General features: G+C 46.1%; 1 protein-coding gene across 15 annotated transcripts in view; it reads right to left on the bottom strand.

Moving 5' to 3' along the window:
- Window positions 1-26,015, bottom strand: part of PLEKHA6 (pleckstrin homology domain containing A6) — a 139,825-nt gene that overhangs the window by 66,267 nt on the left and 47,543 nt on the right. For 6 of the 15 annotated variants that reach the window (XM_030813164.1, XM_030813170.1, XM_030813172.1 and 3 more), the window contains exon 1: window positions 17,129-17,296. The exons of 4 other annotated variants lie outside the window; for them this stretch is intronic. In XM_030813164.1, coding sequence (XP_030669024.1) covers window positions 17,129-17,229 — 101 coding nt within the window. In that variant the 5' untranslated portion in view covers window positions 17,230-17,296. Of the gene's footprint in view, window positions 1-17,128; window positions 17,298-22,168; window positions 22,537-26,015 lie in introns of those variants that run through there. 5 more of the 15 variants (XM_030813160.1, XM_030813168.1, XM_030813161.1 and 2 more) reach the window with 2 other exon arrangements.

Genomic DNA, 26,015 nt, shown 5'->3' with positions numbered 1-26,015 from the left:
CACCTTCCAGTTCTAATAGTTTTGAATTCTATGAAATGCAATTATAAGCCAGTGTATCCTTCTACCAGCTGATGAGCTCAGTGTCTTCAGTAAATACAAGTTCCCTTATAGACCTAAACTAAGCTAAAAAGAATGGAAAATCTGCTGTCAACAACAAAAAGTTAAAAATCAAAAATGATATACTCCAAAGTTCACTCAGAATTAATCTGGACAATCCAATGTTTTCGTTTTTTGGGTTTTTTGTTGTTTTTGTTGGTTTTTTTGGTTGTTTTTGTTTTGTTTTTGTTTTTTTTTTGAGATGGGTTCTTGTTCTGTATCCCAGGCTGGAGTTCAGTGGTGTGATCTTGGCTCACTGCAGCCTCCGCTCCCTGAGCTCAGGCAATTCTCCCACCTCAGCCTCCCGAGTAGCTGGAACGTCAGGCACAGGCCACCATGCTTGGCTCATTTGTTGTATTTTTAGTAGAGACATGGTCTCGCCACGTTGGCCAGGCTCATTATTTTTAAATCACATGCATTAAGACTCCTCTGCACGGTTTGAAAGTATCATTACTAACAGCACTGGCCTGGTAGGAAGCACTGGAAAACGCCATCCAGCAGCTTAAAGAGGCCAGGAGAGAAGAGTTGGAGAAGGAAGAAGAGTTGGGGAGGAGGCTGGAGACACAGAGGACCTGTTCCTCCCTCCTGCTTTCCTTTTCCTTCCTAGATTGGCCAACCTCTAGCTGATGCTTGAGGGAGGAGGAGGAAAGGGAGGTCTTCTGTGGAGCCATTTGGTCCAGAGCAGGAGGAGCTGGCACGGAGGAGGACGGTAGAAGAAGTAACACCAAGGACAGCAGCCTTAGGATTCTTCTTTCCCTGCACCTCCCCTTCCCCACCCTGCACTCATCCAGACCTGGATCCTATGGAAATCACAGGAAAACAACCTGTTGCTAAGCAAACATCACAAGAAGCAGGTGCCAGAGAGCATCCACTGATAACCGGGGCTGACAAAGGGGACGGAAGACAATCTCAGAGGAACAGAATAGGTGCTCCTAGGCCTAGACCTAGCCTAGAGAATCTGCTGGCTACAGCCCAGATAATGAAAAGAGAGGGCCTGAGAAGGAAGGCAGGGAGGCAGTCAGGCAAGGGACACTGCTGTTCCCACCCCTGTACTGCCACGAAGCAGCCGTGAAGAAAGACTGGGCATGGAGGCTGTAACAAGGAGGAACAGAGTCCTCTGGGAGGGGAACAGAGAGGGGGAAAGGAAAAGGATGCAGCACAGGTGCCAGGCAGGACAGAAGCCGGCCTCCATAAGTGACACCTGAGTAACAGGTAAGCCTGCCTACACCTGTTGGAGTATATGAGCAACTATTCTGCACCTGCAACTTCTGGCTGGGCCTGGAAGTAGGACCAGATGCACAATTTGCAGGGCCCCTTGTACAAAACTTAAGGATTTTGAGACAGCAATAGCAGAGCATTAAACCAAGCATGTGGGGCAACTGCACAGGTTGCATCCCCCATGAAGCCCCCCTGCCTGGGAATAACAATCCCAGTATACTTCTCCTGGAAGTGTAGGGATGGAGGTTGGCTAGGCATTTGTGGCTGACTCTCAGTATGAGGCAGAACACAAGAAGTATCCCTGTTCCTCTCCTATACTCTACTTCCCCCTTCTTTCTTGGCCTCAAATGCCCAGAAACTTGGCTGCTTCTGCTCTCGCCCTGCTGGGTCTAGTGGCTGGCACCTTCCCCCTATTGTGTCCGGTTTCTGTTTGCCCATGGGCAGCCCAGCCAGAGGAAGCACCACAGCTGAAAGCCACCAGGGGGTTGGGTTTACCTTATCGCTCAAATCTGCTTTCAAAACTGGCACAGGGAGCACCTGTTCCCACCCAATAGGCTCTCCAGGGCCCCGAGTTCCTCCCTAGGTTCAACCTAGCATCACTATGTCATCGAATCTCTTTCCTCCCAAGAAAGAAGCAAGGGAACAAAAGGGCTCCTAGCTAGGGGTGGGAAGAGGGTAAAGTAAGCACTTCCTTTTTGGTGACAGTCTCCCTCTTTTTTTTTTTTTTTTGAAATCACGTGGGCATTCATGAGTACACACACAGAGAGATAGCATCAGCTGAGAAAAGCCAGTGCGTCCACCTCCCCCTCCAAGCCAAGGAGTTCTTGTCCACACCCCCTCCACAAAACTGTCATTAGAAGGTGCCAGGGTCAAAGAGCACAAATGTTTTGGAGGTTGAAGTGATGAGGGACCTGAAGGGGAAGTTGAGGGAATGGAGGCAACAGAAATCTAAATGCAAAAGGTTGGTTCTCTTTCTCCCTGGATTTCAGTTTTGCTCTCAACTGACAACCTTGTCTTCTTAACGAGTGAAGAGTTCTCCCCGCAACTCTCTGCACCCACCCCTGCCAGGTTCTGTCTTACCCTACATCTCACCACACCTGACTCTGCTAAGTAAAAGGATAAAACCAGGAGCACAGCCATGCCAGTCTCCTGTGGCTCTGTCCCCTCCGCCTTCCTCCCGTGGCCCCATCCAGGAAATCGGCCCACAAGAGAGGCCGACGCTGCTCCTGACCAGAGCTACCGAGCGCCTCTCTGGAGACAATGGTTCAGACAGAAGAAGGAAGAGTAGCAGCTCCAGCTTTGTGTTCAGGGTGGCCACACAAAACCATTGTCTTGATATCAGGACAGACAATGGTTTGTATCTCTGGCTTCTGCGCTGAGCAGTTCACTCTCTTGGACTAAGATAATTTTAAAGATTTCCTTCTAATAAATAGTAATGATACTGGAATCTGGCCTCAAGCTGAGAATTTGTACCTGGTTGTAACAAAAGCCCACTCTAGCTGATGGAATGGGTATATCTAGGCTTCCTTTTCTGTTCCAGAGCCACCCAGACAAACATAGACCAGACAGATAACCACTTACTCACCGGCTCTTCTTTGCTGTTCCCTCTGCTGGCTCTAGCCCTGACTCCTTTCACACTGAGGAATAGGGAGAAGGTTTTCCTTTAATACTCACCATGTCCCTGGTGGGTAGCAATCATTAACAGCCACACATGCTGGCTGGCCTTAACCCCTTCAGTGCTGGGTTGCCTCAGCCAGCCGGAGCTGGCTGATGGACAGCCCTGTCCCTTCTACTCTGCCCTGAGAAAGTAGCAACTCCTACCTTAATGTCATCCACCTGAGTAATGCTGCCACCTCTCATGTGGAGAAAGAGAGCCCTCTAGTCCCACCCAGGCCGCCCCGCCTGATTGGAGCGCACTTGCAACCTGAGGCTCTTGGCTCTGGCTTGATGCCCAATTGGATGAGCCCACATTATGAAATATTTGCCTGGCGGGCCAATAGAGGAGCTGGGATCTGGGGGAGGGATGATATTGTTATTTATTCCTGGAGGAAGGAGAGCAGACAAAGATAGTCACAGCATCCCTAGCCCTGGGATGGGAAGCAGTGGGAAGGTGGGCTTCAGATCCATGGAACTGCCTCTAACTGCTCTGTCCAGGTAGAGTGAACTAATTCTTGAAGCTTTCTAAGCAATTTGAGCCTGGCTGTTCAGCTAGAGGGTTTGTTTTTATTTTTATTTTTTTACCTTAATATCTCTCTGCCCCACTCAGAAGTTTGGAGAGCAGAACTAGGAATTATAATAGAAATTAAGAGGAGAAACACATCGTCAGTCAAAGAATTACTTCTATCTGCATAAACTATGCAACCACAGGTATTGTTTATAGTTCGAAGTTGCAGAAATTATTTTAGCGTCTTTGGAGGATACAGATGAAAGGTGAGCATGAACAAGAAGAGATAAATTCCCTCTTTATCCTTTAAAAATAGGCAACAGATCTGGGGGAAATCTAAAAGTATCTACAAGTAGGACACATGCAAATCTATGCAGATGCGTGCAAATGAGCAGTGCCAGGCTTGTGAGAGTAAGTCCTTGCCAGGATTTTCCTCGTTTGAGAAAGAAATTAGGTAGTCTCTAAACCCCATATCAGAGCATCTCACTAGAGCATAAGGAACTCAATAAGCCTATATTTATTGAGCGTTTACTCCATATGAAATAGAGTGCCTTTAAGTACAGCCCAGTAGGATTTTTCTTTTTTACCATGATCATAAATGGGATATACAGAGCATACAAGTTCCCTCTCCCTACACACCCACAATTAATAGCCCCTTCTCCTTTCAGGCCCCAGAGGAGTGGTTTGGCTGCTCCTCCTCTTGCCAGCCCGGATTTAGTAGCTGGCACCTCCTCCTTATCACCCCTGGTTCCTGTTTGCCTATCAGTAGCCCAGCCACTGTGGCTCAGGACCCTGCTTTAAACCTGCTAGGGGGCCTTATCTTATCTCCTGGGCTGCCTTCCTAGCAGCCCGCAGGGTGGCTGGCTGGCCGGGTTCCTTAAAGGGGCTGCACTGCATTCCCACTTGCTCCATTCACCCTCAAGAGTACCCCAGAGATCTGGAGGTGTTCTACTTGTGTAGATGCTAAGTCAGAATTTACTATAGCACCCCTCCTTCCCATCCTTTACAGTCACAGCTACTGTAGGGCTGCTACTGAAATGATCTATGACTTAGAACAGAAAGATGCTCATGTTTTTAGAGCCACTGTAAATGTTTATCACGTCATGCAAACGCCCTGCCCCTTGATATTTTCAGGTTCCTGCTCTTTTAAATTCAATTTTCAAGGTAAGGGAGGAGAGGCTCAGGATACAAAGTTTATATAGAAAAATCAGTTGTATTTCTATATACTGGCAACAAACAATGAAAAAAGAAAATTTTAAAACACCATTTATAATAGCGTAAAATTAAGGGATACATTTGACAAGGGATGTGCAAGACCTATACACTGAAAACTATAAAACATTGCTGAAAGAATTTAAATAAAATCCAAGTAAAAGGAGAAAAATACTGTTTTCATGAATCAGGAGACTCAATATTGTTAAATTGTCAAGTCTCCCCATATTTTTCTATGGATACAACACAGTCCCAACCAAAACCCTAGCAGATCTTTGTAAAGTTGACAAGCTGATTCTAACATTCACATGGAAATTCAAAGGATCCAGAATACCCAATTCTTGAAAAAGAAGAATAGGTTTGGAGGATTTATACTACCTGACTTCAAGACTTATTATAAAGCTACAGTTATTAAGACAATGTAGTGTTGGCATAAAGACACGTGTATAGATAAATGGAACAGAGTAGAGAGTTCAGAAATAAATCCACACATTTTGGTCAATTGGTTTTTGACAAAGGTATAAAGTCAATGCAAAGGAGAATTACAGCCTTTTCAATACATGGTGCTGTAAAACACCATGTATGAAAACAAACAAACAACCTTGACTCTATCATTAAAAAATTAACTCAAAATGGACCATAGACATAAATGAAAGAGCTAAAACTACAAGGTTTCTAGAAGAAAACACAGGAGAAAATCTTAGTGACTTTGCATTTGGCAAAGATGTCTTTAAAATGACAAAAAAATGCACCATCAAGAAAAATCAATAAATTGAACTTCGTCAGAATTTAAGCTTGCTCTTCAAAAGACACTGTTACAGGCCAGGTGCAGTGGCTCATGCCTGTAATCCCAGCACTTTCGGACGTCAAGGTGGGGAGATCACTTGAGGTCAGGAGTTCGAGACCAGCCCAGCCAACATGGTGAAATCCCGTCTCTACTAAAAATACAAAAATTAGCCAGGCATGGTGGTGTGCACCTGTAATCCCAGCTACTCAGGGGGCTGAGTCAGAGAATCACTTGAACCCAGGAGGGGGAGGTTGCAGTGAGCCAAGATCACATCACTGCATACCAGCGTGGGTGACAGAGTGAGACCCTGTCTCAAAAAAAAAAAAAAAAAAAAAAGACATTGTTACAAAAATGAAAAAGTAAGCCATAAACAGAGAGAAGATATTTGCAAAATATGTAATGGACATAGGACTTTTATCCAGAACCTATGAAGAACTCTCACAACTTAGTATTAAGATAGCAAATAACACCAAAGTTATACACATGTCAAATAAGGTACATGAAAAGAAAACATCAGTGGCCATTAGAGAAACACAAATTGAAACTACTATGAGCTATCTCTACCCACACCCACTAGAATAGCTAAAATTTAAAGACTAACCATACCAAGTGCTGGCAAAAATGTAGAGGACCTGGAACGCTCATCTACTGCTGGTGAGAATATAAATGGTACACCCTGCTTTAGAAAACAGTTTCCCAGTTTCTCAAAGAGTTTAAACATCCATGCACCATACAACCCACTGACTTCACTCCTAGGCATTTACCCAAAAAAAAAGGAAAGCATATGTTCACACAATGACTTGTAGACAGATGTTCACAGCAGCTTTATTTGTGACAGCCCCAAACTACAAACAACTCAAATGTCCATGAACACCTGGGTACAACGTATGTGTTACATGCATACAACAGAGTACTACTCAGCAATAAAAAGAAATGAATTATTGAAATATGCAACATAATGGATGAATCTTAAAATATTTATATGGAATAAAAGGGGCCAGGCTTCCCTGAAATAAAAGTATATACTCTATGATTCCATTATATAAAATTCTTAAAAATGCAAACTAATCTACAGTGACAGAAAGCAGACCGGTGGTTGCCTGGGGCCAAGGTGGAGGGAGGGATTACAAAGAGGCAGGAAGAAACTGGGGAGTGATGGATATATGTTAATTATCTCAATTGTGGTTAAGGTTTCACAAAATGCACCTAATTTTACCCTTTAAATATATACAATTTATCATATATCTCAATTAATCTATAAAAAAGAAAAGCCTTCAATTGAGACATTAAACAATGACTGCTATTATTGGGCACACCCATTATGTTTTACATGGTGATGGAATGAGGGTGGGAATGGGCATGGTTTCCTACTGACCTGCTTTAGTCTGACAGAAATGCTGGTTACAGGCAGAGATGAACATGGGTCCTGAATCTGCCTTTACCCTTCTCATGGATTTAGATCAAATAATGCAGCAGACCTGAATACGGTCTTAATCAAAATAAAGGATTATTTTTTCTATGACAGAAGGGAAAATATCAAATAAAATCCTTTACCGTTCACAAAGCACTGTCATCATTATCTCATTTGGTTCTTTTATGGTCTTATGAGGTGGGCAGAAAAGTGTTAGTACCACCCTCATTTTACAAAACAAAATCCCTGAAGCTGGAAGTGTTGGCTGAGATAACCCACCTCATATACCTGAGGCAAGGCTAACCTCGGGATCTGTTAACCTCAGTCCGAAGCTCTTTCCCCAGGGCCACAAGGAGCTGCCCTAGCCTGGCTGACGCCCACCTATGTCCCTCACCCTGGCTGATGCCTGCCTGTGTCCCTCAACCTGGCTGACGCCCACCTGTGTCCCTCACCCTGGCTGATGCCCACCTGTGTCCCTTGCCCTGGCTGATGCCCCCCATTTCCCTCGCCCTGGCTGACGCCCCCCGTTTCCCTCGCCCTGGCTGACGCCCACCTGTGTCTCTCGCCCTGGCTTGGTCTTTGCAGTGCTCACCCAGCACTGGGTGGATGCTCCTGGAGCATGCCAGTGGCAGCACCTGAGGGGCTCCTGGGATGGATGGAAACAGGGTCAGGACAGGTCAACTAAGGGGAGCACTGCAAGACAGGGAAGACTGATAGAAATGAGGGATGCAAAGTCTAATTAGATCACACATTTGATGTGAAGAGGGGGAATAAAAAACAACCAAATGCCACTCCCAAGGTGGAAGTCTGGAGGTTGTGGAAGCAGCTGGAAGCTGTTAGAGAGCTCCCATCCAGACACATGGCTGCGTTCCAGGCCTCTGTACCCCTCCCCTCCTGCCTCTTCTCTCTGTCCCCTAACCTTCCTCCTCCTGGCATGGAGCCCCACCTCTCTCCCCCAACTTGTTCTGAGGGTGGGATGACTGGGAGAGGGAGCAAGCCTACCCTGTGGGAGTGGGGGAGGGAGCACAAAGTTTAAGGGACATCCAAAAACTCAGTAATCAGACTTTTTCTTTTCTTTGAGATGGAATCTCGCTCTGTCACCCAGGCTGCAGTGCAGTGGCGCGATCTTGGCTCATTGCAACCTCTGCCTCCCAGGTTCAAGCGATTATCCTGCCTCAGCCTCCCAAGTAGCTGGGACTACAGGCATGTGCCACCACACCCAGCTAATTTTTGTATTTTCAGTAGAGATGGGGTTTCACCGTGTTAGCCAGGCTGGTCTCGAACTCCTGGCCTCAGGTGATCTGCCCGCCTTGGCCTCCCAAAGTGCTGGGATTACAAGCATGAGCCACCGCGCCCGGCCAATCAAGACTTATTTTAATGCGATATTTTTGAAATAAAAATTAACATTAAAAACCCATGATGAATGAAATACTAACATTTCAAATAAAGACAGGACCAGTATCACTGGAATTTCCCTTTTGCCTCAGCCTCCAATTTGGCTTAAAGTGGCACTGTTTTGGATCCTGTCTTTATTTCAAATGTTACTATTTTGTTCTTCATGAAATGTTTGCATTGATTTTGATTTTAAAATTATTGCATTGAAATGTTATTTATCTTGACTACTGAGTTTTTTGGCACCCTCTTACATTTTGCACCTAAGGGGAATGTATTAATCGCCTTACTCTAGTCAGCCCTGCTCAGGGATGAGGAAAGACAGGACAAGGCTCAGGAAGTCCCAGAGAGGATCCTGTGCTCTTTAAGAAAACTTCAATGCATGAACATGGAGAAAGGCTGAGGGACTTTCCAGAGTGAGAGGAAAGAGACATGATCCTGAATTGGATTCTAATGACATTATTAGGACAACTGGTGAAATTTCAATATGGACTGCATATTAGATAATAGAATTGTATCGATGTTATTAAGTTTCCTGAGTCTATTAATTGTACTGTGGTTGTGCAAGAGAATGTCCTTGTTTTTAAAAGGAAAAAGAGAAGATGAAGAAAGAGTGGCCAGAGGGTGACAGCTGCTTGACAGCTGCATTAAGCCAAACACCCTTCTCTCTCTCCAGCCTGTCTCTCCTTCAATTCCAGGCAATCCCAGGAGGATACGGAGGAAGTGGTGATGGCAGAAAATCTTGTCCAGAAGATAGGGTACTGGAGAGCTGGTTGGACATTTCTTCTTGAAATAAGAATTAACCTTGAATTCCCAAATTACCCTTCACCCTCCCAGGAAAACTTGACAACTAGCACAGAAAGAAGAAGGAAATTAACACCTACCCACGCCGTGATGCTAGCGAATTCTCTGCTTAACCGCCAGAGATAGGTATTGCTGTCCTGCTGTTGCAGAGGAAGAACCTGAGAGGTCAGGTTATTAGCCCAAGGCTACACAGTTAGGAAGTGAGAGAACTGGGATTAGAGCCCAGGACACAGCCCAAAGCCAGCTTTCTTCCCACTTTATGTTAGTTGTGCAACTTGAAATTCCCTTCTCATGCATCATCCTACCAGCTAATCCTTTCGTTTATTTTTATTGAGTTGAATCCGCATTAGCCTTGAGATTTTTGGCTCTGGAGTCAGACTGCCCCAGTTCCAATCCTGGCTCCACCAGTTACTACCTAAGGGACTCTGGGTGAGAAACTTAACCTCTCTGTGCTTTCATTCCCCCATCTGTGAAAAGGGGATAATATATGGACCTTCTTCATGGGTTGGTCATAGGAGTAAATAAGATTATACCCACAAAAAATTTTTGGAAGGTTCTGGCACTTAGTAAACGTTCAATAAATGCCAACAATCATTATTATCTGTCTGCATCTGCCTTGGACTATTTATCCTTAGGAGACAGTGGCTCAATCTTGACTATAAAACCCCTCACCACTTTGACACATACAGATGGATGCTTAATAATTCGTTCCTAAAGAAGTTATCCATCAAGATAGTACCCTCTCCCCGTACTTAGGAGCCAGAACAATTAACACCTGAGAATCTCAAATGTCTGTTTGAGGTCTGTTCCTAGTGTAATTTGAACGGGGAGGCGGGCTTTTGTGTGTGTGTCATGGTTGAAAGCAAGTCCATTCTAAGGGTCAACATTAATGGACAGCAATAATTGACTAAGAAGACCCAGTTCTAGGCCAGGCGCATTGGCTCATGCCTATAATCCCAGCACTTTGGGAGGCCAAGGTGGGTGGATTACCTGAGGTCTGGAGTTCAAGTACAGCCTGGCCAACATGATGAAACCCTGTTTCTACTAAAAATACAAAAAGTAACCAGGTGTGGTGGCACACGGCTGTAGTCCCAACTACTCGGGAGGCTGAGGCAGGAGGATCGCTTGAATCCGGGAGGCGGAGGTTGCAGTGAGCTGAGATCATGCCACTGCACTCTAGCCTGGGTGACAGAGGGGGACTCCGTCTCAAACAAACAAACAAACAACAAAAAAACAATTCTAGTGCTTATGCTGCTATCCAGCTGTATAAGGTGTGTAGCAAGTCCTTGTTCCCTTGGGGCCCACTGGACCTGAGAAAGGGAATCTCATTGCCCCTAGAGCAAATGATAGGACAAAAGAGCTGCTCATCGTGAGCACCTTCGGTTCTTCAGGGAAGTGCTCCTTCCAAAGGCTGACTGCTCATCTGAAACCCTCGCCCCATTTTAGAGGCTTCGATTCAGCTGGGGAGGACCCACAGCCCAAGAAGGAAAACAAACCAACAGATTTTGCTTCTAGGTGGCCAGAGCAGGCCAGGCCAAGGGCAGGGTGGCCAAAGGTCAAGCAGCAGTCAGACTGAGCCAACACAAGCCTCCTGTGACAAAGCCAGAGCCAGAGCAGGGCAATTTTCTAACTATAAACGGAAACTCAAGAAGCTCCAAACCACACACACGCATGCGGGAGGATGAGGGTAAGGCACAGAAGCTACGGGGTGCATGCGCACAGAGGAAGGGGCTTCATGACGTGCAGGCAGGGGACCAAGGAAGGGCATATGTGTCAGTGTCATGGATGCAGCGACAGATCCGGGTTTCTGGGGGCCTGGAGCTTATACAATTTGTGGTGGGAGGGGCATGGTCCTCATTAAGGAAAAGACTATAGATACAAATTTGTGTGTTAGATACGGCCTTGGAAGGAGCCAGTGCAAGTGCACCCCCCTCCCCGTGTGGACTTCTGAACACTGGGGCACACTCACATGCGTGTGTTTCGTGGCCTCCTGGTTCCTGTCTCAGCACTATTTCTCTTTCCTCTCACACAGTGCTTTGCCTGATTTTTTTTTTTTTTTAATGGTAGCGAGCATGAATTAAAGCCCCCACATCTTGGAATTAAATTCCTCTCCAACACATGTGATGGGCATTTAGATTTTGCATGCCTTCCCCTACCCTCCTCCAATGCCCTACACCATCATCACTATCTACCAGGGCGGAGTCCCTCCCCACTCCCCTACTCGCTTTGCTGTGGGTAGCCCCACCTTCCCCAAAGGGCATTGCAGCGGCCCTCTAAGCTGCCAGCAAGGGTGAAACCACAGCTCCCCCCAGCTGCCTGGCCCCTTGCATTCCAGCCCTGCGCCCAGAGTTTGACCTTCTCTGTGGCTGGCTGCAGATGTGCTCTGTGTTACAGAAATAGTCCAGCTCCTGAGCCCCTCCAGGCCTCCCTCTGCTTCACTCAGAGACAACCCCACCTCACTGGCTCCAAGAGAGTCAGGCAGGATCAGAGAGAAGTGCTCCGTTCTCCAGCCTCCTCCCACACACTACTCAGAGCAGAGAGTGGGGCCTGCCTGTTCCCCTCCTTCTCCTTCCAGCCTCAGTACTCTGTGTTTGCAGACAGCGTGGACAGAAATGAGAGGTTTGAGGCATCACAGAGTGAAGGGGAGCAGAAAGAAAAACCCTGCAGCACCATGGAAAGCTTATCCAATTTGACCCGAAGAAAGGAGGTCAGATTTAGGAACATGGCTATTACCACCGTAACCAGACAGCCACCGTACCCATTCCTGCAGATTTCTTTTTTTCAACTACCAGCTCCACGGAGAGAGAAAGGAAAAGAATTTAGTGACAAGGGTGGAGATAAAGTCCGAATCAGGTGGAGAAAGTCACTAACTAACATATCCTTCTTCCTAAGAAGAAAAATCTCCTGGCTCTAACATTTGTCTTTGATGTGACATTTAACTCCTAAACACTACCTTCTGGTAGGAAAATACATGGATACATGGAGTGTCTAAATGTAAATTTCTCTTGTTGGAAAGTCTCAAGACAAAGACTAATCCTCATCCCTCTTTAATTTTCCTCTTTCCAACAAGAAATTCTACTGGGTGTAAGGCACTGGGCCTTAGCACATGGCTACAAAGGACAAGGTCGCTGCCCTGGAGGAGCTGACATCAGGTGGTGTTTTCTCCTGTTCACCTGGGGTAGAACTGTTTGGTTCCCTAATCGGTCAGAGAGAAAAGGAAGGATGGCTGGGAGGCCACACTGCCTGGATTTGAATCCTGACTCTACTCCATACTAGCAATGGGACTTTGGACAAGTTATTCAATCTCTCTATGCCTCAGTTTCCTCATCGGCAACATGGGGGGTGGGTAACAGTTTCTACTTCATGGGATTTATTGTGAGGATTAAATGACTTAATTCACATAAAATGCTTAAAACGATGCCTGTTATGCGTTCATGGTTATCATTGTCTCAACCCCCCAGCTTGTGGAACCATCAGAAACATAGGAACTGCAATTCAGTCCCCTCTACATTACTAACTATGAGCTGTGTCTTATCAGAGATCCAAAAGGATTTAGGGTTCTTTGCAGGTTTTGGTTGCCCAACCTCCACAAGGTCCATCAATGTGAGTGATAGAGGGAAGATGGCATCTTGGTCTAGGACCTCTTTGCTGTCCTCCCCCTACTCCTCATATCTCTCCCCCTTGACTTGCCTAAACCTCCACACCTTTCTCATGGTTCACAGTTGGCTGTGGTCCCATGGAGCCTGTAGTTGGAAAAGAAGAATCTAGAGGAGTGCTCTTGGGCATTTCCACAAGTAGTCAGACATGTGTCTCTTCTCCTCAGGGGTTCATTTCGATGAAGGGCAGCAGCCAGTCAAAAATGCTTCCAAATCCCATAGAGCCTGGCCCAAGCCCTTGTCTCCTCATGCAAAAATAGTTTCATATTCACTAATTCAATCCTAACCTAAGCAAGATGGTGGGCCTGAGTCTTCCTTGTGAGTCCCAGATGGAATGAGGGACAATGGATGGATTCAGTTACATCATGAAAGACTGAATTTAGGAACAATGAGCTTTCCAACAGTGAGACTTTTCAATGTTGACTCCCTAGTGTCAAACGGAACAATCAAATCATTTATGAAAGACTTTACTAAAAGGATAGAGTGGTACCTGAGTGGGGGTCGGGGACTGAATGGCCTTCAAGATCCAGGTTCCGGGTCTTTTCTGCACATGGAAAATGGCAATGACACACAGCCATGCCCCAGGTTCCATCAGTCAGGCTACCCTGCTCCTTGCTAGGCCTTGCCCATCCTCATGCCAGGCAGGAGAAGAGCCAAGCGAGAGGAGTCGGGGTGTGTAAACTCTCCAGGGCAGACTCCCCTAGGCTTAGAGGTCCAAGCAGGGCTAATGTGCAATAGAAAGTACTAACCCCTTTCTAGAAACTGGCCCCATCCCTAGATCCACGGTTAGGGAAATAACCATGTGCCTAAACCCTACCCACTCTTGTGGTTACATGGGGTAGCTCAGCCAAAATCCCTGAGATCAGTTACATGATCTCAGCTCAGCCAAAATCCCTCCTCAGGGATGGGAACTGAGATGGAGAGAAAAAAGAGGCCAGCCCTTCTCCAGGCGACTGTATTGGTGATGTGCACAGGAAGGAGCTGCTTTTCCATCTTTGCTTTCCTATAGACTGACCAGGAAGCTGATAGGCCCCTCTGCAATGAGAGAAACGAATGAGCCAGCCCACAGAGAGGGGCAAAGACCATATCTGTGGCATTCAGCTTCTTGCTTCTAGTCCGTTGCTGTGATCCAGCCATTTCTTTGACCTTGAGCTCTGAGAGACACCCCAGCACCCTTATAATTAAATCCCCTCTGGGGCTTAAGCTGCTTTGAGTAGTCAGTAACTTGTACCCAGAAGTCACAAATTAATCCCAGAGGAAGGGACAAGATGATTTCTGGAGGACCCAAAGTCTCCATCTAGACTTTGCACACATGGTTGGTATGAGGAAGAAAAGGAAAGCAAACAGGAGGAAGAAGGGAAAGCACTGGGAATTTTGTCTAAAGACAGCAGAAAACGGTGTTGGGAGACTGTCACCAGCCTAGAGACCAGGCCATCTGAGAGGACAGGAAGAAAGAGGAGGGTCAGAGAAAGCAGGTGAGCTTCCTACTGCCCAGTGCAGAAGAGCTCCTGGATATTTAAGAGGGAGCTGGCAACAGAAGTGGGGTGTGTCATATAGGTGAGCTAAGGTCCATAGGGAAGGTGGCAGGGGAGGACTGCTGACCGAAGGACTCAGGGAGCTCTGAGCCGGCAGCCAGCAAGCTGACACAGCTTTGAGACATTTTCCCAGAGGACAGCCATTATTGAGGGGAGAAAACATCTTGCATTCTTTCTCCTGCACTTTCCAAAGCAAATGTGGGTCTTCTACTGTCTTAGGGCCTCACAGTTCTCTCAGGCCAAGAGGTATAACCTGCCCCCTCATGTCTTCTTTAGAAAGGCCTACTTCCCTGGCACCAATTCCATGAGCTAATGTCCCCTTTAAGAATATTTTTTGCCCCATCTGTTCTCTAGTTGGCTGGAGCAGATGTTCCTTGTTCCTATGGAAACTAACCTACCACCCTTCCTAATGGGTGTTTTCCTAGTGAAGCAGAGGCCACTCCCCTGCCAGAGCAGCCGGCCCTTCTACTGCTTGGAGTTCACTGATGGCAGGCTCCTCGCCACAGAGGAACACCATGGACACATGTGCCTGAATATTAAGAGTCCAGATTTTGCCTGACCTAGAGATGACCCAGAAATGGCAGCCGCCATCTGACAGTACTTAGAAGATAGAAAGGGGAGGTTATCTATGCCATTGCCCAGACAACAGACCAGGGTCCACCTTTCCAATGATGTGTTAAAAGCAGGGTGCATCTTCAGCAGATTGAATTAGCACTTCCTTTGACTGTTTTTTCATATCACTAATGAAGACCAGAGAGACTCCCTAATTGAATTCTCCCTATTTCAAGCTGCTCATCACTCTCAAGCTTACCCAGGGCTCATGATCCTTGAGGACAATCCTTCTCTCAAGACAGGTCCCCACTCAAGGGAACACTTCTCCAGCCAGGCAATGGGTGGGGAAGCAGGAAGCACTGTGCATTTCACTGGCTCTGTATGGGGGTTGCTTCCACTGCAGATGATGCATCTCTCACTAAATCCAACTTAACTCCATTTGTTCTTGGCTCTCACAGCCCCCACAAAGCCAGCTGGATTCTTCTTGTAAGCCACAAAGTTGACTGAACTTTAGCTTCCTCTCTTCTGAGCCATTAGCCTACTGGGATCCCAGAAGTCAATGTATAAATAAGAACAAGCCAATAAATGATCCCGATCAGATGTCCAGAAAGTACTCCCCTAATCAGAGAAGATGTCAAAGTCAGAGCTCCCCGTGCCCACCCTTGAGTCGTCTTCATTCATTCTAAAGAGGTATTACCTTGGAGGAAAAGCCTAGCTCTGCAGGCAGACAGACCTGGATTGGAATGACAGCTCAGCCCACTTATCAGCTGAATGTCAATGGACAAGTTATTGATCCTCTCTAAACCCTAGCTTTCTCATCCGTAAAATGGGAAGACCAATTCCTACCTTATAAGAATATATGAGGCAATACAGAGCCACAATGCTTTCATAGCATTCCAAAACCTACAAATGTCTGAACTGAAAGTTTTGTCCTAACTGGTAGCAAAAGTCAACCTGACTTGAGCATATTTAGCTGCAAACCGCGACCTGAACTGGCATGAGACTCTTTACAGCCTTTATTTATCCCACTCATGTGACACTCTCAGTCTGGCCGCAGGATATTAATATGTTTGATTATGGAGCTGCCCCAGACCCTACCAAAGGTTTTATGTAATAAACAATGTGTACCACTTTACCATTCTAAAATCCATAGGCCCCAAAGATTTCAGATAATGAAGTATAGAGCTATACAAGCCACCTCTCTAGCTCCAGGAGACAGGAGTTTCAGCAGAGTCACCAGAGTTATTTAAGCTAAAGATGCTGACAGCCAGTCAAAGCACTTGCCTCATCACCAGTCTGGAGAGTCTCTGGGTTCCTGCAGCCTGGAGCTGGCTCCTGGGAATGCATGTTGGCATGGGACAGGGGAGAGGATTCAAAGAACAGCTCATCAGCCTACACCAATCTGCTGCATTTCTACGCTGAATAGAGCTGGCGGAGGCAATGTGTTATTTGGTTGGACTTCAGGTATAGACATGCCCACAGAGTCCAAACACGCCACCCAAGTCCCCACCTCATTGGGCTTCCAGCCCTCTCTCCACCCTACCACCACCCCATGGCTTCATCTGTACCACCTACTCCCTAGGGGCATTCCCAGGGGATAAATGACAGCGCTGTGGGGGAAACAGAGAGGAGGGGGGCTTGAGTTTATGAGGAATTGAAGGAAGGAATTCCAACTGTGAGGGGGATGATGATGGTGGGACATTAGGGTGAGAAACACACATATCAACACACAGCCGAACAGGTTTGGCATGTTTCTCCTGATGCTGTTTCATGGCCTCAGGAGCCTTTTAAAATGGGAAACCAGCCCTGGTCAGTAACAGTGAAAATTGTTGGGCAACTCTCAGATCTCTTGGATCTAGTCGTACATTTTAGGGACTTACTGATGATTATTATGGACTCAACCCACTCTAAGGCAAAGTCATCCAAGTGGACTTCTCATTTCTGACCCTGGATCTGCTATCTTGAGAATACCTGGTCCATCCTGCCACCTTCAGCCACTTTTCCAACAGGCGTACGACTGTTGGGCAGTAGACCTGCAGTTCAGAAAGAGGTTGTGGATGCTTCTTTTCCTGGAGTGATAAGGTCTACATGAAATTCTTAGAAAGGCCCCACTGTGTATCACATGGAGACCTGAGGCATGCAGAATTAAACAAAGAGGATGGTGGCAATCAAATTCAATTCCCTCATGTTACAAATGAAGAATCGGAGGCCCAGAGAGAAGGACTGAGTTTTCCAAGACCATGAAGCAAGTTAGAGACAAAGCTGGCCCTGGAGTCTGGGTATTGCTTTCCATAATCTCACCATGATAAGGAGGGGGACATCTTCAAAAGCCCAGGAATATCCTTGTTGACCTTGCACATGCCATGTTGCCCAGGCTGGTCTTTGCATTCAGGAAAAGCCATGCTGCATGATTAACACCTTCTTCCTTCTGGCTTGAACATCTCAGAAAAGATTCTAATCTTTAAGAATTTAGCTGTACTCCCTAATGCTGTGTCCCAAACTTATCCAAAGTTAAGACAAGATCCTCCTTGGGGAAAGCCTCCTTGGGGAAAGCCACCACTGGAGGGGACCAGAGGTGGGCTAAGAAAACCACTGCCAGCCGGGCACGGTGGCTCACGCCTATAATACCAGCACTTTGGGAGGCCGAGGTGGGCAGATTACCTGAGGTCAGGAATTTGAGACCAGCCTGACCAACATGGAGAAACCCCCATCTCTACTAAAAATACAAAATTATCCGAGCGTGGTGGCGCATGCCTGTAATCCCAGCTGCTTGGGAGGCTGAGGCAGGAGAATTGCTTGAACGATTCTCCTGGTGGAGGTGGAGGTGGAGGTTGGAGGTGGAGGTTGTGGTGAGCCGATATCAAGCCATTGCACTCCAGCCTGGGGGACAAGAGCAAAACTCCATCTCAAAAAGAAAAAAGAAAAAGAAAACCACTGCCTGTCACCATCATTCATCTGCCCAACCCTAGGTGGAGCCATCAGATGAAGCACGGAGGGGTCTAGCCTGCAGAAGCTCCTCAAGTGGCAGCTATCTTTAATTTACACTTCTTGGATCCTTTTCTTTCTTTCCCCCCTCTGCTAGTTTGAACAGCCCCATGGTATCCATCATCAGTCACAGGTTCAGGCTTTCCTGCGTCACCGTTCTTAAGGGCTATGCTGCTGGACTGACCCATCACTATCTAGAAACTGTCTGGAAAAGAAAATCTCATACACCTTGGCCTGGTCTTCCAGATCAGAGCCTAATCTTCCCTTTAGTCATTTTCCCTATGCCTCCTTGCCCTGAGAAAGCTCGAGAATCTGCCATCCTCTCACCCTCTCCCCACAGTTGAACAACCTTCCTAAATTTAGGAATCTTAACCACTTTCCTAGACTAGGAGGGCTCTTATTTCAGGACATGAAAATAGGATGAAAAAATCAGAAAGTTTTCTTATATAAAGAAGTCCTCGGTATCTGCTTTTAGGAAAAGGGTCCTAGAATGAACCTCAAAAAAGAGCATCTAGTTCAAGTCCTAGGGTGGTTTCAAACTGAGTTTTTCCTAAAAGCTTTTGCTCATACAAGTCTGCACACATGTGCACACCAACCATGTGTCTCAGATTCTGGCAGCTGGGGACCTGTCTGGGGTTTCCCACATATTTGTTGTAATTCCAGGTCTGAATCCTCAAAAGGTAGGAGACTCAGACACTCTAATACCCCCAGGAGCCTCCAAATGTACAAAAGCTCCAATCTACATTATTTTGGGGTGCGGGGGCGGTGGTGAAACAAGAGTCTCACTCTATTGCCCAGGCTGGAGTACAGAGGTGCAATCATGGCTAACTGCAACCTCTGCCTCCTTGGCTCAAGCGATCCTCCTGCCTTAGCCTCCTGAGTAGCTGGGACTATAGGTGTGTGCCACCGTGTCTGGCTAATTTTTGCATTTTTTTGTAGAGACGGGATTTCACCATGTTGCCCAGGCTTGTCTTGAACTCCTGAGCTCAAGCGATCCGCCCGCCTCAGCCTCCCAAAGTGCCGGGATTACAGGTGTGAGCCATTGTGCCAGGCTTAGCCTATATTCTTGAGAGTTTAAGAAGACCCACCATTTCAAAAATTGATATCAAGATTTTTAAATGTTCTTGACTTCAACCACCCGGTTAACAACATGCTTCTCACACTGTTCCCAAAATCCAATCCACAGATCTCCTTGGTCTTTTCCAAAGACAGAAGATGACCTCCCTCATTTCCAAAAGATGACTGTGGGAATAAGAATGGGCAAGTCCTAATCCCAAAGCCCTGCTATCCCTGCTATTCAGGACAAAGGGGAAGAGGAAGTGAGAGCACATTCCTTCACCAGGGGCCTGACCCTGGAGGTAGAAACCTCTCACAAAGTAAGAACGGAGAAAGACTCACTGTGTTTATCAGTTTATCACATTCTAAAGACCCACAGGGAAAGATGGTAGTGACAAGATCAGAATTCAAGTTTTCAGGAATCTGTCCCAAAATTGGCCTTATCAGGGACAACCAATATAAGGTTGTCAACTTTTAATTTTGCTAAATAAGGATATTTTAAAAGCCTGATTACCATCTACTCTCACCATCAGCTCTGAAAAAGGATAAGCTAGTAAATATTTCAGCACATCTCCTGCCCCTAAAAGATGTCTTCTAATAGATTTTGCTTTCTGAAAAAATTGGTAAATTTTCCCTGTTTTTCTTATTTTACCTCAGACTGGTGAAAACTTTTTCACAGACCAAAACTTGGGAATCACTGGGCCAGAAGACAGCTCCGTGTCCCTTTTAGCTTGAGCCTAAAAATTAAGAGAAAGATCCTACGCTTTTGAGATTCAGACCTTCTAGAAAACCTGAGTAGGGCAGATATGGAAGGGAGGGGGAAATTAATACACATACTATTCTTTACTTATATTAAAGGCACTCTGTCAATTACAAGGCACTGAACAAACATTGGTTGTTATTTTATAAAGCAGGTGTCCAGTGAGCATCTACCACCCTACTGAAACCTCTTAAATTTCTGTGAGCCCCTGAATTTTACCATATCCTTGCCTGTTCAAATAATTCAGGGAGAATAGAGAACAAGGCAATCTACTCCAAGTCAAGAATTACCTGAGGAAAAAAAGTATGCCTCTGGTGCGTGGCAGAGAGCATCAAATTGGCAATGTAACATAGACATAGACCCAGTGATGCCATTTCAATTGCACGATGAGGGGGCCCAGAGAGGACTGGTTCCATACCAGGGAGCGGTTTTCCACTCTGCCTTCCCTATCACTGCTTCTTTCTCATTACTCTGATGCAGAAAGTATGGGGGATGAACAGGTAAAGGAAAGTGCGTGCATTGCTAGGCAGTGGGGTAGAGGGAGGAGGTGCATGCAGTACTGCGGCACGCTGGATTAGGAGTTGGATTCTAATCCATCCCTCCTGCTGACTAACCATAGCAGCATCTTTTGGCTCCAGTTTCCTCATCTATATTGTAGGAATATTTTTCCCGTCTTCCCTACAGGATTGCAGGTAGACTGAGAGATCCTTGAAGGCAGATCCAGTTCTTTTCCATCTCTGTATACTCAAAATCTAGCACACTGCTTAGGGAAGAAGAGGGATCAGTAAACACTTGCTAAATTGAGCTAGAATGGGAGTGTGGATATGAAAGTGCACTTGGTCTGAGCTGCAAAGCACTGTACAAGTGAACAAAAGGAAGAAATTATGACTCTCTTTTGGCCAAAATTATGCACAGCAGCATCTACCAAATACATAAAGATGCTATGAATTCTATTTGGAAGTAGGTGGTGACATAAACAAAAAAATGTTTAATGCCCATAGTTTCAAAAATAACCAGACTGTACAACCTATTAATTATATTGCCTAATAAATGGCTGTGTGATTGCCTTCTAAATTCCACTGTACTGTATGATTTCTTAGGCTTAAAATGTATTTTTGTTGCACTTTGCCCAGCCCGCATCACCTCTCATAAATTTCTCCCATTATATTCAGAAGTCAGTAGGCAAATGGTGGTTTTCTCACCTATTCTGGATTATATCTACATTGAGGGTTGAGATCCCTTGCCTGGCTGCAGCTTTGGAATGTGTCAGAGTTTAGGACTCCCCAGTCCCTCTTTTTGTTCCTTTCCATCCACCCCATATTCTTTCTCTAGCTTTCTCCACCACATTCCTCCTCCAATGTATATCTCACCACCCCAAATCTGCTTTTCAAAAACCACCTCCAGCCTCTGGCTCTGTCCCATTGAGCCTGGGCCACCCACCATTCCTGCAAGATCCTGCCTCACAGCATGTGCTGCCCACAGGACCAGTGACTGCTCAAATGGCAGCCAGGCGAGGCTGCCCACCCACCAGCCCCTGTGTGAGGCAGTTCTCTGATCTCTGCTCCTTGCCACCAAGAAACGCCACACAAACCATAGGAAGATGGGGCCACATTCAGCCGGCCTTACCCACCATCCACCAATCACCTGTCTCGCCCAAATTTCTGCCTTCAGGCAAAATGCCAATTCCTCTTACCCCTCTTCCAAGGCTTTAGCCTCCATCCTGCCCAATTCTGGGGCACTGAGAAGAAAGTGCTCCTGCCACTAGCCCCTCATAGCTTTGATCCCTTGGGTTGATTTAAGCTAATTTCACATGGAGACCATGCTGGAATGCATAGGGATTTTACCTTCCCAACAGACAGCTTTACAGGTAGCTTTATCAGAAATGTTCCAGGACATAAAGATAACAACAGTAGATAGATACCGGGGACTCCAAAATGTGGGAGAAACCTATTGGGTACTATGTTCACTATTTGGGTGACTGGTTCAACAGAAGCCCAAACCACAGCATTATGCAATATATCCACGTAATGAACCTGTACATGTACACCATCCCCCACCATCTAAAATTTAAAAAAACAAGTGTTCCAAGCACCTACAAAATCCAGGGCTTACCCTAGGGGCATCAGTCCTCTGGATACACATGGGTCTGTACTTATGTCTCTAAATTCCCTCTGCAGCCCCCTACCCCCAAGGGAGGAAATAGTCACCTTCTAGAAATTAGACACTTTCTTTAACTTTGTAATGAGAGACCCCGAGGAAGATGAACATTTATGCAATATTCTTATTTGCTAGGAGAGAAAGAAGGGGTAAATGAAAGGAAGAAGAGGTAAAAGATTTGCTTCCCAACTATTAACAGAAGTACCTGTACCACACACACACTCACACACATTCACTCACACACATACACTCATTCGTATCTGCCTTACTGTGAAATACTGCTCTTTGCCCAACATGTGAGTTTTTCTCCTGGGTCCTCTCCACTGAAAGTTTGGCTGGCCCCAGTTCTTCCTAGCGGAGATCCCCAGGACCCTAGATTTTACCTTCCATGCTGGATGTCAGGACCCAGCTGGGAGACGCAGACTGCCGACTGAGAAGGAATGAAGCAATACTTCTGATCGGAGAAAACTGCCAAGGGTGGCGCATGCAGCGCCCATGAGAAGGAGACAGGGAGAGAGCCCAGGATTCCAGAATTCCCCCAGCCTTCCAGGAAGACTCTGGTGTCAGCTCTCTCCTTGCTCCAGCGCTAACTGAAAACCTAAGGAACGTCTCCCAATAAAGCTGGCTCTGAAATCTGAAACTGCAGGTTGGCCGAGTCCTATATAAACACACTCACACCCCCAGTTCCTCGGGTCTGATGGCTTACCCGCCCTCGCATTCCCCTCACTCCCCACCCTGCCTGCTCCTTGGAAACATCAGACAGCCCCCTCTAGCTGCAGCTCCTCCTGAAACCCTAAGCTGAGCTAGCCCAGCAGAGCTGAGCCCGGAGGTGCAGGCACTGGGAGACAGCCCTGCCAGGCGCTCTCCACTGTCTCTCCCAGCCCCAGCTCCTCCAGCAGTTCAAGTCCAGGTGCTTAAGTGGCACTCAGGATCGAGGCAATAAGGGCAACAGGCAAGTCTGCAGCTTAAGAGCAGAGATTTTGAGACTATTCCTCCATATTAGGGAATATTCTCCTAAGGATCCAATTCTAGATAACTGGGTCTGACATATATAAATTGCTAAATTTGTCTTCCTCACCTCTCCCAATTTTCTGCATATCCTTCTTATGGAGCTCCCCTTTCCTTTGTGTTTCCACCCATAATAGAATTAGGCCAGGTGAGACTAGGAAGGGACTGTAGCAATTGTAATAAATGCCTCATTTTGCAGATGAGAGAGCTAAGGCCAGGATGATGACATGGCTTGGCAAAGCCAGGGAGTGACTCCCAGCCCGATTCAGCATCTTGGACGGTAGAAGGAAAATAAGAGGCTTAAAAGTCAGATGGGCCGGGCGGTGGCTCATGCCTATAATCTCAACACTTTAGGAGGATTGCTTGAGGCCAGAGGTTCGAGGCTGCAGTGAGCTATGATCCTATGATCATGCCACTGCACTCCAACCTGGGTGACAGAACGAGACCCTGTCAATCAATCAATCAATCAATCAATGTCAGTTGGAACCATGCTTTAATACAACTAGATACTCACTTGGATCACTGATTGCAAGAAAAAAAAATCACTTAGCCTCTTTGAGCTTCAATTTCCTCATCTGTAAAATGAGGCTAAGGATCCCACCTGAGTCACAGTAAATAAGGTAACATGTATACATGGGCACATGGTAGGCACTCAGTAAATGCCCATTGCTCTTCCCACTCTGCTCACCTCTCCACATTACCTCCAGTCGCCAGCTGACTCAAGAAGGTAATTCTTTTTTTTTCTTTTTTTTTTTTTTTTTTTTTTTTGAGACAGAGTCTCACTCTGTCGCCCAGGCTGGAGTGCAGTGGCGCAATCTTGGCTCACTGCAAGCTCTGCCTCCCGGGTTCACGCCATTCTCCTGCCTCAGCCTCCCGAGTAGCTGGGACTACAGGCGCCCGCCACCACGCCCGGCTGATTTTTTTGTATTTTTAGTAGAGACGGGGTTTCACTGTGTTAGCCAGGATGGTCTTGATCTCCTGACCTCATGATCCGCCCACCTCGGCCTCTCAAAGTGCTAGGATTACAGGCATGAGCCACCACGCCCGGCCTCAAGAAGGTAATTCTAAATTGCCTGTAGTATTTACTGTTCCTCCAGGGGCTGGTTTCATGTTTCTCATTCATTGTCTTTCTGTCACTCTATTAACATCCATAGTTTACTTTGTACAGTGCTCAGCATGGAATGCTTAATTTCTGTTAAGGGAAATCTTTGACGTGCAGGCTGATGTCACAGACAGATTCACACTGAAGACTCCCTGCAGATCTCCCTCGCATCTCAACTTCCAGGCTCCAAGCTTCAGTCCCATGAGCCCAACCACCTACTGAGCATTTTCCTGAGGGTAACCAGACTGAACCTTAAACTCAGCATGCTACAATCAAATTAAGATTGACCACCCACTGACTAATATATCATTGTGCAATCACACACCACATAAGGTCGTTTTGGTCAATGATGGACCACATATACAAAAGTGTTCCCATAGGATTATAACATTGCATTTTTCCTGTACTTTTTCTATATTTAGGTATACACATACCACTGTGTTACAGGTGCCTACAGTATTCAGTACAGTAGCATGTGGTACAGGTTTAAGCAATAGGCTACACCATAAAGCCTACGTGTGTAGTAGGCTATACCACCTGGGCTTGTGTACGTACACTGTCATGTTCGCATGACAACAAACTCACCTAAAAATGCACTTCTCAGAATGTAGCCCCAACATTAAGTAATGCATGACTGTATTGAGAAGGAACTGTCCAAGATACGGTAAATGAAGATAGTATCAATTTAGTATGATGCTTCTTGGACTAAGAAATAATTTATGTTAACAACTACCAATATTATTATATTTGCCTAGAGCAGGAGTCAGCAAACTTTTTATGTAAAGTGTTAGATACATATTTTTAGCTTTGTAGGCCATACAGTCCCTGTTACACTCAATGCTACCATCATAGTGCAAAAGCAGCCACTCATAAGTAAACAAATGAGCAGAAACAAAAAAGCATAGATGAATGAGTGTGGCTATGTTTCAATAAAACTGTACTTGCGGACACTAAAATTTGAATTTCGTGTGTCACAAAACATCATTCTCCTTTTGATTTTTTTTTTCAGCACCAAATATAGACACCATTCTTAGCTTAAGGGTCACACAAAATTAGGTAGCGGGCTGGATTTGGCCCATGGGTCACAGTTGGCTGACCCCTGGCTTACAGCCTCTCAGGAAGGATGTAGCAGACACTGGTAGCAGTGGTCATCTCCAAGGAGGGGACTGGGCGTAGATCAGAGATGGATCAAGAGAGAGACTTTCACTAAATACTTTTCTGTATTGTTTGACTACTATGCATGCAAGTAAAAAAACAAAAATCAATTATGAATGGGCTCCCCATCTAAGTTCACTCTTACTTCTATCAATGTCAATGTTAATTCTCCTGGTTAAACAGGGTTATAACTGCCAGGTCAACTTTGACTCTCCTATTTCAGTCTCTCATCCCAACAGCAGTCAGATCTGAAATCCACTGGCCCAGTTCACCAAAGTGTCTCAGCCTACTATTGGCCATCTGTTACTCCCTCCCCTTCCCCCATTCCTACTACTGTCTTTACCACTCAACTGTCATTTACGTACAACCTTGACCCTCAACTGACTTTTTATGCCAAAAACGTCTTTCCAAAAGAGAGACTGAAGCTCTTTAAGGATTGGACTATTTATTGCAATTCCTTGCCTTCCCTCTCAGCTCCTATACAGTGCCTTGTACATAGTAGAGATGCAATAAATAGTTGCTTGATTGCCAATCTCTCATCCTGCTAGAAATGATTAGGAACAGAGGGCAAAGACTCACCTACAATAAAAGCTGGTTCTGAGACGTGCAGCAGGGAGAGTACACAAAAGCTCAAAGACTTTGGGAAAAAAAATCATAGTAAAGGACATTTAGGGAGAGAAAAGAGGCTCTGCTTTGGAGAAGGAAGTCAGGAAGAATGCCTCCGGTGATGGTGCGGGTGTGGGGAGGAAGTCACCCTGATTCCAATCTCTAGTGCATTAGCCTAGAGTTAGGGAAACCCTTTATCCTCAGCTGGGAGATTTTGGTGATCCCAGAATGAGAGCCTCCCACATTTTGGAGGGATCTCAGCATTAAGCAGTCTGCCCTCCCAGCCGGTGCAGGAAAAGGCCTCTGCAACCACTATGAAAGATGATTATCCACAGACCGCTTGAACTCCTGCAGAGACA

This window comes from Nomascus leucogenys, chromosome 5 (genome assembly GCF_006542625.1).
Source record: "Nomascus leucogenys isolate Asia chromosome 5, Asia_NLE_v1, whole genome shotgun sequence".
Classification (NCBI taxonomy): Eukaryota; Metazoa; Chordata; class Mammalia; order Primates; family Hylobatidae; genus Nomascus; species Nomascus leucogenys.
The sequence above is the reverse complement of the archived record's forward strand: the minus strand, read 5'-3'. Positions and strand labels throughout refer to the sequence as shown.